Genomic DNA, 14594 nt, shown 5'->3' with positions numbered 1-14594 from the left:
AATTAACCAAAATCAAATCCACTTCAACAAATAACTGAGAAAAAAAAAGAACAATCTCAAAAAAACAAATCAACCTCATTGTATCACAGGTAATCAGCAAGCAAATTGATTTGACCCTTCGGTACATTTTAAAATAAGAAAGAAAAAGAAAAAAGACAAATCTCAAAATTAGCTATAGTGAAATGTTGAGAATGACACTTGCATTTGAATAAACAATTTCAAGCATTTGTAAAACTTTTAAAAATCCACACGGACAACTTGGAACATTTGAAAAGAAACCTACAATGTAAAAAGCTGATAATTCTCCTTGACAAAGTTGAGTTAACCCTAGCATGTAACAGCCTCTAAGTAAAATATAGGGTTAAATGCTTGGCGACATCCATTCTTATCACGTCCCAACTGCAGTTGCAATTCTGGAACACATTTTACAGATTAAAATCACTGTGAGGTTTCTTTTGTGGTTGATGCATTGGAACTTTAGTTTTAGGTTTAGTTCACTGCTGATACATTCGGTTTAGATTCTCAGTAACTTTTCTCACTTCACGGTCATATCTGTTCTTAGATCGTGTGGTAATCAGCAATACAATTTAAATTGCATAAAATCAACATCCTCAAACAACGCACACGATTGACTTTAAGTAAGTTATCATTTACTTGGCTTATATGCCACTAATTATTTCTAACGTCTTGTAAAATCACTTCTACAGCCACTCTGATATCTTAAGGAAATGGGAAATATGCAGAACTTGAGGCTTGAAAGTGAAATAATAACATTGAAAATGTGCATTGGTTTTGTTGTCAGTTTTGTTGTTCCCTTAAAAATGGATTTAAATCAAAGAATAAAAAGTCTATATCCTGCTTAAGCATAAGGCTTGGTATGTTTTTATTCTGGTAAAAACTAAATATTAAAGAAAAAACATGATCCATAGTCCCTTGTCTAAAGAGGGCATCTTAGAAAGCAATGCTTTATGCAACATGCGAGTACGTGTGTGTGTGTGTGTGTGTGTGTGTGTGTGTGTGTGTGTGTGTGTGTGTGTGTGTGTGTGTGTGTGTGTGTGTGTGCTATCCAGTGTCAGTTTATGTGTTTTTCACTTAAAGAGAATTATCCCACCACGTGGCTGTGGATGGTTTAGTGCAACTTTGCACTTCCGAGTCACATTTGTATCCCATAGGGCAACAGTGCTTCATGTCTTTACAGCACACTGCCTACAAAAAGAGAGAGAAACATCTGTCAAATGTTTGCATACTTTAGTTAAGATAGCTATCAGTAGTGCTGATTTTACTTTATGCATGCATGCAAATTTCAGTAAACACAATAAATAAAAATAAATAAACAAATTGATAAAATATGAATAAATCAAATACATTTCAAACAAACAAAATAAAAAACAAATAAAAAACAAAAACAACAAATACATGCAAAAAAAAACTAGCAAATATATATATATATATATATATATATAACTGAATAAAATATGAATGAATGAAGGCAGGCATTTATATAGCGCTTTTCATATGTACTACTGTATACCCAAAGCGCTTTACAATCATATCAGGGAATCTCTACTCAACCACCCCCACAATATAAATAACTGAATAAAATAAATAAATAAAAAATTAACCAACAAAAATATAAATAAACATATCAATTTCGGTAAACAATACACAATTAAATAATTTTATTTGGTTATCATCATTTATTGTGTTTACTGAAATTTGTTAATTTATTTTATTTATGCAATTTATTTGCTTTCCCAAATTTTATTTCAGTATTAATTTGAGTTTTAATATTTATATATACATACATTTGTTTATTTGTTTTATTGAATTATTTTTGTCTTTACCAAATTTGGTTTAGTAAAGACAAAAATAATTAAAACAAATTGCAGTAAACAATAAAAAATGTTTTATGTATATATAAATATTAAAATTAATACTGAAATAAAATTTGGGAAAGCAAATGAATTACATAAATATTTTTTTAATCAATAAATAAAAAAATTAAAAAAATAATAAATAATAATTAATAACCAAATAAATAAAGTATAAATAAACAACAAATAAATGTCAAACAAAATAAGTAAACAAATAAATGCAAAATTAACAAATAACAATAAATAAATTAAATTTCTGTAAACGTAAAAATTTTTTTTGAATAAAATACAAATAAAAACAGTTAATTGCTAAATAAACATTTATTTCAGTAAACAAAAATATATTAAAGTAACAGTGATAGTGATGCTTCTTTTAGCAAACAGCATTAATAATATTAGACATTAAAGAAAAACAATCATTGGGATTCATACCTCTTTATATGGACAGCAAGCCCATGTGGAGTCTGATAGTCTACAGCAGGTCTGTGTCTCTGAGCAGCGCGTTGATTCGTCACACAACACCTCCTCTTCTAAATGTGCGTTGGTGTGTGTTTGTAATAGTGTCAGAGCAACACTGCGCGCGTCGGAAGGTTTAACGCAGGTTCCAAATTCGAGGTTGCAGGTGTAGCCCTGTGGGCAGCAGTGCTCGTGGTCCTCACAGCACACAGCCTGCAGAGAGACAATACACCCAATCAGTGAAGAGCACACAAACACACCCGCATAAAGAACATCAGAAGAATGCAAAACACATGAAAACAAACCCTGTGGTGCTCAGAGTACTCGAAACTAAATTCAAAGTCAGATGGAAAAACATTCCCATAATGTTCACGCATTAGATCAGTAGGCGGAGAGTTCTTTTGTGGGTGTTCAAACACATTCGACCGCATGAGCGTTTACACTACGAAAGCAATGCATTTTTGACTACCTCTGGAAGTGGTGTAAAGTGGTAAATCTCAAAATGTTTTAGTCCCTGTTTACACCTGTATTTAGAGTCGTCCACTTGTGATCGGATCGAGCAAAACGCATCTTAATACCTGGTGTAAACCGGGCCAAAAAGACTTACCTTGACAAGAGGACAACATCCCCACTGCCCTGTGGATAATTTACAACAGGTAGAACCAGACGCACAGCTCGTCGTTGAATCGCACTTCACATCTTTGTGTCCGGGCAACACCTCTGACCCCTTTGTGACCCTGGCCTCTTGTTTTGTGTACCAGGGGATCTCATGGTCGGCTTTAATGCAGGACGTTTTCTTCTCGTTACACGTGTAGCCGCTAGGGCAACAGTGATCTCCGTCCTTACAACACACCGCCTTAAAAAGAGGAGATGATATAGTGTGAGAATGAATTCCTTCACTACATTCATAATGGAGTACTATATACAGAATGCAATTGGTTTGTATGGAAAACAGTGCAAAATAGGCAACAATAAAAAAATTCTAGTAAGTTTCATTATGTTGCACGTTTGTCAGCAGTTATCTTAAAATTAAACATTATTTTGCATTTTAATCAAAGTAAAATAAATACACAAACAAAATAACTAATAACTATTAAAGAAATTAAATTACTAAAATAAAATAAAATAAATGAAATAAAAAATACAAATGACTAAAATTTTAAATAAAACTACCAAATAAATGACAACTATATATACAAATTACATAGATATAAAATAAATGTTAACAAATTAAATAAAACAAACAAAAATAAACAAATAAACAATGAAAAATAAATCAAAATGACTAACAACTATAAAATAACTCAAATTAAATAAAAAGTAAATGATTAAATAAACAATTTTTTTAAATAACTAAAATGAATAAATATTATAGTCTATTTATATAGTGTCTATATGAGAACAATGACCACACCGACCCAAAACGGCACACATATCCTTCTATGTCATCAATAATCTACCACAGTATAGATGTATGTGCATGTATTTATTGCACATATTTGAAAATATACATTTTAAGCTATTTGAACATACTTTATCTACTGCTATATACTATATGTGTGAATTATCTATTTGTAGCTGAGTTGACTCATTTATGGTCATTTAAGGCTCACATGTGGCATTTACATTGTATTAAATAGTGAATAAGTGAATGGATTAATATAGCATATCTAACCTTAGGCAGTGGACAGCAGCCCCACTTGCCGAGATTACCCATAAAGCAGCAGGTGTCGTCTCTTGGACAGCTGGTGTGAGCGTCACACATGTGTCTGTCCACTGGATCTGCCGGTTCTGGAGTATTATCATCAGACTGCTGGCTCACGCTCAGTGCAGACTCCTTCCTGAACCAGGGCATGCTGGGAAGGCCAGGACGTACACAGGTATTTTGAGCCAAGTCACACTTGTATCCCTGTGGACAGCAGTGCTCCTGATCGGCACAGCACACGGCCTACAATATTAAATTATCCACATTGGCAGAAATTTAATAGAGATTCCAATAGAGTTTGGTGTAAGAATAAGCATAAAAACAAATAGCACATAAATATTTCTTTCAATTTAACATTTAAATCTGTGAAATTTATTACAAATAAATATAATGTTAAAAGATTGATATGCATTATATTTAATGTGATGCTATTAATTTTATAAAAAATATTTTTTATCTATACTATACTTTATATTCAGTGTACACATGAAATATGTACATTTATTCATAAAGCATTATGGAATTGCATTCTCTGTAAAGGATGCATGCAATGCTGTCATAATTAACACAACATAGTAAGCAGCCTAGACAGCATTATATGTCATTACAAGTGCAAGCATGTGTGTACACCTGTGCTTTAGAGCTTTAGGCCTAAACTCTTGTTGCTAAATGTGTGTTTACCTGTGGCATAGGACAGCAGGCCCATGCCCCTGAGGTTAGGCTACAGCAGGTCGTCCCAGTTGGACACAGCGATGTCTCGTCACAGTTTTGGTTCTGCGATGGCAGGGTCACTGCATCGATCTTCTTCACCAAAGGCACAGAGAAACGGAGACCCTGATCGTTGGCACTGTCACAAGAGCTGGCGGCCAGATTACACACAGTATCGTGGGGACAACAGTGGAGATGGTCCTCACAACACACTGCCTAGAAGTTTAGGTAAATTAATGTAAAATGAATAAATATTTATTTAAATAAATGCGGTTTATAATTTAAATAAATATATGCATTTTATATTTTTATTTATTTTCCTTTTAATTTATATTTATTTGTCATTTTATTTATCATCTATTATTTTAATTGAATTTATATGTTTACATTATATTTATTTTAAAATAAATAAAATATAAATACATTTTATACAATATGTGTATTATAATATATAATACACATACGTATATATATATAAAATACACATATAACATTTTATATTTTAATTGATTTTACTTCTAATTATTTTGTAGTGTTATACATATATACACACACACACACACACGTGTATATATAATCTTCAGATTTTAAAATTAGAAAAGGAGAAAAGTACCATTGGCATTGGGCAGCACCCCCATTTTCCAGTTGGGAGTTTGCAGCAGGTGGAATCATCCGGGCACGAAGAGGTCTCGTCACATTTCTGATTGGATGGAGCTATTGTAAAGGTAGGGACCTTTGTCACCCAGGGTACAGACACTGAAAGGTCAGCAGGGTCATCACAGGTGCCCTCTGGGAGGTTACACACTGTGTCTTTTGGACAGCAGTGGGCATGGTCCTCACAACACACTGCCTGGAGGTCAGAAGACACAAAGACATCATAGACTGCCTTCGCATTACTTGAAACTGTTTGTTGCAATATTTTGAAGCAATAAAAATGGTAAATTTGACACTCCAACTTTCTGCAGTGCCGAATACCTTTGGTAAAGGACAGCAGGCCCAGGTGCCGCCTTCTGTCTTACAGCAGGTGGTTCCGCTAGCACACGCTACTGTTTCATTACAGGGAACTGGTTTCTCTGAAGACAGAAAGAGCGATAAATAGATGGATTGATGCATATTCTATATTGATCCAAGTAAGCACAATTTTACATTTCACCACACTCACAAACACAAACTGAAAAACTTTTCATTGCACAAAGATAAAATTTCACCTCTAGCCTTCAGGGCAGTGACTGCCGGGATCTTAGTGGCCATTTCAGTAACGCCATTGGCTGACAGACACATACTATGGACAAGGTCACATGTTGTGCCCTCTGGGCAGCAGTGCAAATGATCAGAACAACACACAGCCTACAGTAAAACACATTTACATTTGTTAATTCAAGCTTACGTTGAGTAAAATACATGCAATCCATAGGGTAACCATAAAATACATTTAATTATACATTAGGACAAACATGAGGCACCTTTGGCATCGGGCAGCATCCGTAGCCACCGGTCTCCTGTTCACAGCACGTTGTATTCTCTGGACATGTGGAAATCCTATCTGGACAGATCACTGCCCACATAAACACACACAGAAGCCTGAGGTGTAATTTCTAACAAAGACACTTGATGAATAATGAATAGAAATAAATAATACATAAAATAGTGCTTGTATATAAAAAAAACCTGCAGGTGCCAGAGTTAGTCTTACCATCTCTGATATCACTGAAGTCTGCAGGCGGATCAACTGCAGTAACAGGAATACAATATAAAAACACTCATAAACAGGTGTGAAACTGACAAGCAAACTTAAAGATATTCTACTAGTTCCTTAAAACAACTTTTATATATTTGTATGCCCCAGTGAACAAGACATAAAATGTGCATATCCAATAAGAACTTTAAATTACAGTACATTACACAGAACTAACGTTCAAAAGCTTGGGTCAGTATGATTTTTTTTTTTTTAAGAATTAAGTAAATTAGCAGTGATGCATTAATTCTCCGAAAGACACAGTAAAGACAGTTATAATGTTACAAAAGATTTCAAATAAATGCTGTTCTTTTTTTAACTTTCTACCTTCAAATAATCCTGAAAATTTGTATTATGGTTTACACAAAATATATTAAGCAGCAAAAACTATAATAATAATAATAATAATAAATGTTTCTTGAGCCGAAAATCAGCATATTATAATGATTTCTGAAGGATCATGTGACACTGAAGACTGGAGTAATGATGCTGAGAATTTTACTTTGATCACAGGAATACTGCTTTTACTGTATTGTTATCAAATAAATGCAGCCTTAAGGGAGCATAAGAGACTGAAAAAAATCTTACGACCCCAAACTTTTGAACAGTGGTTTACATCTTAAAGGGGGGGTGAAATGCTGTTTCATGCATAGTGAGTTTTTTACACTGTTAAAGAGTTGGATTCCCATGCTAAACATGGACAAAGTTTAAAAAATGAAGTTGTAAGTTTGATGGAGTAATTCTGTTCCAAAAATACTCCTTCCGGGTTGTCACAAGTTTCGGAAAGTTTTTTTCGAATACGGGCGTGTGTGACGTCAGAGTGGCCGGAATTTACTTATACGGGTCTTAAGGGCACTTCTCCCGGAAGGGCGCGCGCGCATCTGTAGCGAGAGTACGCCTATGCCCATCAGAGCGCTGGACTCGGTCGGCTGCGCTGCAATTAAAAAAATGGCACCAAAAAAGTGTGTTTTTGGTTGCCAGGGCAAGACAACACTGCACAAATTTCCAAAGAACCCAGCGTTAAGGGACCTGTGGATGGATTTTGTTTTTCCAGAGCAGCAACGGAGTTGTGCAAGTGTTTTTGTTTGTTCTCTTTATTTCGACGGTAATAGTTTTATAAACCAGGCCCAGTTCAACGCCGGATTTGCAGATCGCCTAATACTTAAAGATGGAGCAGTCCCAACGATAAAGGTTCACAGTCGTGCATTGGAACCGCAGGCGGTGAGTAAAACTGCTTCAAATGTCTGTGAATTGTTAACTATCGGCGTGTAAGCACAGCAAATAAACAACATGATCACATACAGTTAATGTATATCTATGGAGCATGCGATGTATGGTGTGTGTGTGTGTGTGTGTGTGTGTTTGTGTGTGTGTGTGTGTGTGTGTGTGTGTTTAAATAAATTTGTTTAGCTGGCCACTGTAGGTGTCAGTTTGTTTATTGTAAAAATAAATCATGTCCTCATAAACCACGAGTCTGTCTGTTTACAACACACAAATGTTATAAAACTCGCGCATGACATGGTGTTCTAAAAACACTGCGCTCAAGTTCAAATCATTTCTATTTTTTAAAAAAACACTCGAGACCTTATGGTTTTCACCCATTTCACTGCCCATCTCACGTTTTTGTGAGCAAAAGCGCGTTCTGTATGAACGAGCCCTTAGTATTGTTTAGATCCTTGTTCTGCATGGGATTACTATCTGATTGTTAGCCATGGTTTATTTTCGGATGTCACTCACAGCTTCCAGACGCTCTCAACGCAAAAGCTTCGCGCGCTCGTGTCGTGATTATTTAGCTCCGCCCACACGGCAAGCCTCCACCCGCTCGGGTTTTTCAGGAAAGACTCGGTACAGCCTATCTTTCTTTTATAAATATAATAAAACTAAAGACTTTTTGGAGATATGAAGGATGCAATACTACTCTATAGGTACTCAAGATTAACATGAGATTGAGTGAAACTGAGTGTTTCACCCCCCCTTTAAATTCCTGTATAATGGATGACATAATACAAGTAAAAGCATAATGCAATTAAATGCCAAATGAAGTAAAACATATTCCATGTCATATTTCCCTCTGTCATACCTGCTTTTTTCTCAGATGGTTTCCTACGAGAAGCAGCGAATTTCATCCAGAAGGGGGAGGGTCCATAGGTGGCCGACACACACTTTGAATGCTCAAGGTCACATATGGTTCCCTGAGGACAGCAGTGTTGCTTATCTTCACAGCACACGGCCTAAACACACACGAGGAAAGAAAGACAAATGTAAACATTACCATATACATGTAACCGCATTCCAGAATAGAAATATGATCAAACAGGTGCTATACATTTTTCATAGGACAGCAGCCCCAGCTCCCATCAGGCATCTGGCAGCAAGTGGTGTCATCAGGACACTCAGACTTCTCATCTGGACAAACTACTGCTTTCTAGCAATAGAAAAGAGAGACCCATTTCAATGCTGAGTATTTACTCACTCTTATCTGAATTGTGGCTGTGCAGGTGTGTGTGCATTAGGCCTACCTGCTTCGTGGCGACTCTTTCCACCCAGTTTAAAACGTGTGTCTTATTCACACACTTAGAGTGTTCCAAGTCACACAGAGTGCCCTGGTAACAGCAATGCAAGTGATCGGAGCAGCACTCTGCCTGCAAACACACATACAAATAAGAGTCATTTGAAATTTATGTGTATTTATTGGTAACTGGTGTTGGAATAGTTAACAAAGAAAAAAAATGATATCTACTGTGGAACACAAAAGTAACGTTTGTATTGAGAAAGAAAGTCACAAGACTGCAACAACATAAGGGTGAGAACATGATGACACAATGTTATTTTTTTTGGCTGAAATTTCCTTTTAATAAAGCACACATTAAATAAGGGAACAAAGTAAATCATTAACAAATGTCTTAAACACTAAAAGAATGAAAAGAAATTCACTTTAGTAGGAGTGTTAATTATTCTGTTCAAAAGCTTGGATTCAGTCATATTTTCACTTATCAAAAAAATATATACTTTTATCTAGCAAAGATGCATTAAGACATTTATAACGTTACAAAATATTTATATGAAAAAATGGTGTTCTTTTGAACTTTCTAGTCATCAAAGTATCCTGATAAGAAAAAGTATCACAGTTTCCACAAAAATATGAAGCAACATAACTGTTTACATCATTGATAATAATCAGAAATTTTTTCATATTAGAATAATTTCTGAAGGATCATGTGACACTGAAGACTGGAGTAATGATGCTGAAAATTCAGCTTTGATCACAGGAATAAATTACATTTTAAAATATATTACAATAGAAATCTGTTATTTTACATTTTAAATTGTTTTTACTCAAATGCAACTTTGGTGAACATAAGACTTTTTTCATAAACATTGTAAGGCCGTCTAAATCGATCCAATAGCGGAATTCAAATTAGTGGTGAAGGTCTCACGCGTGTTCCGTCTCTTCCCATGGCAAAGGGATTTTTAATTAAATGCAATACATTGTATCTTATGTATTAACTCGTTTCATCCGACTCCATAAAATGAAAAGGTTTTTCAATGATATCTGTGCATCATTAAATATACGTTAATGTTTGACTATTCCTTTTAACTCCAATGAAAATAACATCAAAGTCTGTTAGAATAATCAAATATAACAATTTATTGTGTCAGGTAAAAGTATTATGCCAATTTCACAATCAGTTCAAAGATCATCAATACAAAACATCAAATGCTCTAGGATAAGAGAAATAGATGCAAACCCAACATTTAAGAACTACATGAGCTAACCTCACGGGCTATCTGAAATACAGAAAGAGCCCTGAGCTCTCGTTGCATTTTCCTTATATAGCCAGACCTTATTTGATATGTAAAACTTGAGTTTAGTGGAAATTTACTGTATTCCCCCACCATTACTGGGGGTAGAAGTTGACCATCTGCTAAGAACAGTGGAAATTAGCATTCATGAATTTACACCTTTGGGAGTGCCTAGAGACATTCCTTTGTGTGCCAGTTATTCCTAAAAACCTTATTTCCTTTTGTTTTACTTATTTGGAAATGAGCCATTTGTACCACTCACCCTGTGACAGTTTAAAAGATACTAAGCACAATACTCAATGATTATCATTCACATTAAACCATATATATTCTTGTGTGAGTTTTTAGTGTTACTGACTGAGAGAGAGAGGAAATGTAGATAAGGTACTCAGAGGAAGGGGGGTGCGGGGTGTGTGTGTGTGTGTGTGTGAGATGTTCAACTGTTAATGTGCAAGCAAGGTCCTTTGTCTTATAGACCTGTGGTGAGGTTGATTCCATCAACCAGTTCTTCCAGTCTTACAACATTAAAAAATCTTTTGAACAGTAGGATACGTTAGAAGGTGGGCTGCTGAAAATTCAGCTTTGCTATTACAGGACTTAATTTTATGTATTAACTCAAATACTCATATTTGCTTGAATTTTAAATATATTCAAATAGAAAAAAATATTTTAAATTATAATAACATTTCATTAACGTTTTTACTGTATTTATGATCAAATAAATGCAGCCTTGTTGAGCATAAGAAACTTAATTTACATTTAAAAGAAAATCCTACCAACCCCAAACTTTTAAACAGTAGAGTAACTCCCAAAAACACATTTAACTAAAAGCCTCTCTTACGTTGGGTAGCGGACAACAGCCATATCCTCCTGATGGTGTTTGACAGCAGGTGTTTCCATCTTCACACATCCCTCCATCAGGACAAATCAGAGCGACACACACGTTCAGACACACACATAGTAACGCTACGACACTCACACGCACCTGAAAGACAGGAAATGGCCATGAACTGAACATTATTTGATTCTGTGTTTACTGTAAAACAGTTTTTATTATGACACTATATTTATTATGAAAGTTCTGATACATGAGGATCATTGATGAATGAACGGGGAAAGTGACTTTTTATTTCATTTATTTAAAGCATTTCACATGTCTGAATGTCTTAAGTCAGTTGACCGACAAACATCGCAACATTTGAGAAAGAGTGTCTTAAAGACGTGCATTTCCCAATGTGTACATTTATTGAGCAACACAACAATGACAAACACACTGCTGCCGGTCTCATGACATTACCAGGTCATGTCTGGTTGATGTAAAATCGCTTCAGCAGACTTTAGACTCATTTAAAAAAGACTATATTGTTTCAAAATGGAAAAAGCTCAGTTTGATTTCATCTTTTATTTATAGTAGCAGTGATAATAGAGCTTTAGATCACAATATAAGAAATATTAAGAAAACTAGGCTACAACAAAAATACTCACCATTGTGTGTGTGACTGTGCTGACCCCCAAAACTAATGCTCTTCAAATGTTCAGATGCAAAACCATGAACAACTTTCTTGCGCTGTAACACAAAACATAAAAATGCATAACTAAAGCAAGTACATTCATACAGGGGTTTGTCACACAGGTGTTTCAACAGGAATTGATTACGATAAAGAGATCAATTCCTTAGTAATTTAGTTTTAGTGTTTATAATCATTGTGGTGTATGACCCATGTAAAAACTGCATTACACACACACACACACATACATATATATATATATATTATCAATTCCAGGATACATGAGTATATTACTCTGATACTTACTGGACTACAGATTTCAAAGACACCGAGAACAAAAGTGTTTGCAAACTTATGCTTATCCTAGGTTTTTTTTTTAGCAGATAATCTCATCTCAGACCATTGATCACATTATATGAGCACTGTCTTAAAGGGATAGTTCACCCAAAAATGAAATTCTGTCATCATTTACTTACCCTCAAGTTGTTCCAAACAAAATAGTTGTTTTGCTGAACACAAATAATATTTTGAAGGATACAGGTAACCAAACAGTTGATGGGCCCCATTGACTTCCATAGTACTTTTTCAAGTCAATGGGGTCCATCAACGGTTTAGTTACATGTATTCTTCAAAATATATTTTGTGTTCAGCAAACAACATGTTCAGGTTTGGAACAACATGAACCCATTTTTGGGTGAACTATCCCTTTAATATAGCATCACTTTAAATCACTTCGTGGCTTCGGTTAACAAACTACACTAATTGACCATATTTATTTTTAATTTAGATAAACTATCAAATGCATATCCACCAAAGCTTCAATTTGTATCAGTTAACCAGTTAGTATAGGTTTAAAACCGGTCTTTGAGACGCACTAAATCAGTAATTAAAAACGCATAATTCTAAAATCCTGTTGCAATGTAAGGTTGTTTCTTTTTGTTTCCAACGGAAGCGCGTGAGCTCGGCCGGAATAAACCCTAAACAAAGACTTGATTTATTAAAAAAAACAAGATGTCTTAAGTATAAAGAGCTTACCGTACCGTATTTTCACGAGGCCAGTGGAAAAATCACCGTAAAACTGGACGCTGTGAAGAGGATATACCGCTGTTCTCAGCCGAGTTTGAGTTTATTTGTCCATCACGTGACTGAGTGTCACATGACACAGTGAGTCAGGCTTGTTTGTCTTTCATGAACCATATTAACCTGGGGGCTGTTCCATAAATGAAGCTTAGAAAAGCGGGGATTAAACTCCAAAACCGGACTTGAATGAGCCTAACAAATAAGTTGGGGCTAAAGTGGTTCCATAAAAGGTAATTGAAGTTCACGCAATCTCACTAATTTGATCCAGGTTTATATCTAGTCTAGATAATTGCGTGTGCACGCGTTTCTGAAGCAGCCCTAGAGGTCGATCGTGGATCAAATCGATCCACCATCAAACAGCGTATTGCAAAGCCAAGTGCAAAAATGACATTTTACAGTTATATTCTCCATCTGTAAATGTTAGAAAGTCGTGCAAATGTAGCCATTTTGCTGCTAATCTTCATATTGAAAGAGCGCTGCTGCGCGCATGCGCGCCAAATAGGAGCGCAATAATTCTGACTAAAATATACATTTTGCTTGGAAAATTAATATGCGATATTTTATAACACTAGAAATATCTTCTAATTATAATAATTTCTCTTTAGGATGTTGGATAAGTTGCAGTGAACTTTTAGCTCATTACACTCATATATTTTATACTTCTAATAAAATAAAGAAATTGAACAGAAGTAGCCTAATTCAGGGAAGATTTTTTTTAAGAAACTAATTATATAAAGATACAAAATATATTTTATGGTATAGGACCTATGCTACTTTATAAAGATGATATATACTTATTTAGAATGCTGAGAATTACAGCTTTTAATGCAATAATTTTTTTTTGAGAAAGCAAGAATCCCCAGTTTTAAATGAGTGGTTAGATTTAGTTTCTAAAGTACATTATGCAGAGGATAACATTAAATTAAGAACAAATGTATACATTTTGAAAAGATATGTGCAACTCTAAAATCAAAGAATATTCCATAAAATAAAGGAATATATATTGGCCTACATTAACTACATTTTTATGTAACCTTCCCTTTTATTTTTAGTTATTTGTTATTTTATTTATTTACTTATTTAATATTGAATATTTGATATTTAAATAATATTACTTGAATAACTATTAGGAATTATGTGTCATTCATTATAAGAGTTTGATATGTGAATGTTATATTTTTATTAATATTTATTTATTGTTTTATTTATATGTATGTGTTGGTATTATCACAAAAGAAAAGAAAAGTAGAAGGAAAAATAAGGAATATTTATTGGGAGAAAATATGATGTCTTTAAAGGAACTGTCCATTTGTATAATTGTGTTAAATGTGTTTGAATTGAAAGACATAATAAAGTAAATATATATATATATACTGTATATATATATATATAAGAGACAGTGTAGAGAAAGAATTCTCTGATAACCGAGACATGTCCTAAACGGACAACTTTAAAACGCCTGTTAGCCTGCCCTGGACCAGGCTAATTTCCCAGCATAAGTTGCCAGGGTAACTGAGTTTGAACTTTTTTAAGTTTGATTTATGAAACCGAATCTACCAAAAATAAGCCTGACTAACCGAAATAAGCCTGGCTTATACTCTAATCTTGGTTTATGGAACAGCCCCCTGTTCGTTTAGTTTACAATGACAATATAATTTACATTATGCAAACAATATACACAAAGCATTAAAATATAATATAATAAAAAAACGTAACAAAACAAA

General features: G+C 34.4%; 1 protein-coding gene and 1 long non-coding RNA gene across 2 annotated transcripts; one reads left to right on the top strand and one right to left on the bottom strand.

Moving 5' to 3' along the window:
• Positions 1-565: 565 nt before the first annotated feature.
• Positions 566-1118, top strand: LOC130084160 (uncharacterized). The gene is made up of 2 exons (XR_008806899.1): positions 566-1001; positions 1071-1118. It is a non-coding gene; the product is annotated as an uncharacterized LOC130084160 (long non-coding RNA).
• grnb (granulin b) lies at positions 1085-12926 on the bottom strand. The gene is made up of 16 exons (XM_056249379.1): positions 12831-12926; positions 11768-11849; positions 11124-11267; positions 8998-9120; positions 8805-8903; positions 8559-8709; positions 6437-6472; positions 6207-6298; positions 5952-6090; positions 5719-5816; positions 5357-5593; positions 4717-4959; positions 4006-4278; positions 2938-3186; positions 2307-2543; positions 1085-1206 (listed from the first exon to the last, which is right to left on the bottom strand). Exons 2-16 carry the CDS (start codon positions 11768-11770, stop codon positions 1093-1095), a joined length of 2238 nt encoding a protein of 745 aa, XP_056105354.1. The 5' UTR covers positions 11771-11849; positions 12831-12926; the 3' UTR covers positions 1085-1092.
• Between the last annotated feature and the right edge of the window lie 1668 nt (positions 12927-14594).

Source organism: Rhinichthys klamathensis, unplaced genomic scaffold, assembly GCF_029890125.1.
Source record: "Rhinichthys klamathensis goyatoka isolate OS25496 unplaced genomic scaffold, OSU_Roscu_1.1 h1tg000059l_1, whole genome shotgun sequence".
NCBI classification, from domain to species: Eukaryota; Metazoa; Chordata; class Actinopteri; order Cypriniformes; family Leuciscidae; genus Rhinichthys; species Rhinichthys klamathensis.
The sequence above is the reverse complement of the archived record's forward strand: the minus strand, read 5'-3'. Positions and strand labels throughout refer to the sequence as shown.

What these genes read in the sequence shown, in the direction of transcription:
- grnb (XM_056249379.1), bottom strand. An exon ending in GGTGCTGCCCAATGCCAATG is followed by an intron (nt 4,960 to 5,356) that starts GTACTTTTCTCC and finishes CTAAACTTCTAG; the next exon opens with GCAGTGTGTTGTGAGGACCA. An exon ending in GATGTTGTCCTCTTGTCAAG is followed by an intron (nt 2,544 to 2,937) that starts GTAAGTCTTTTT and finishes GTCTCTCTGCAG; the next exon opens with GCTGTGTGCTGTGAGGACCA.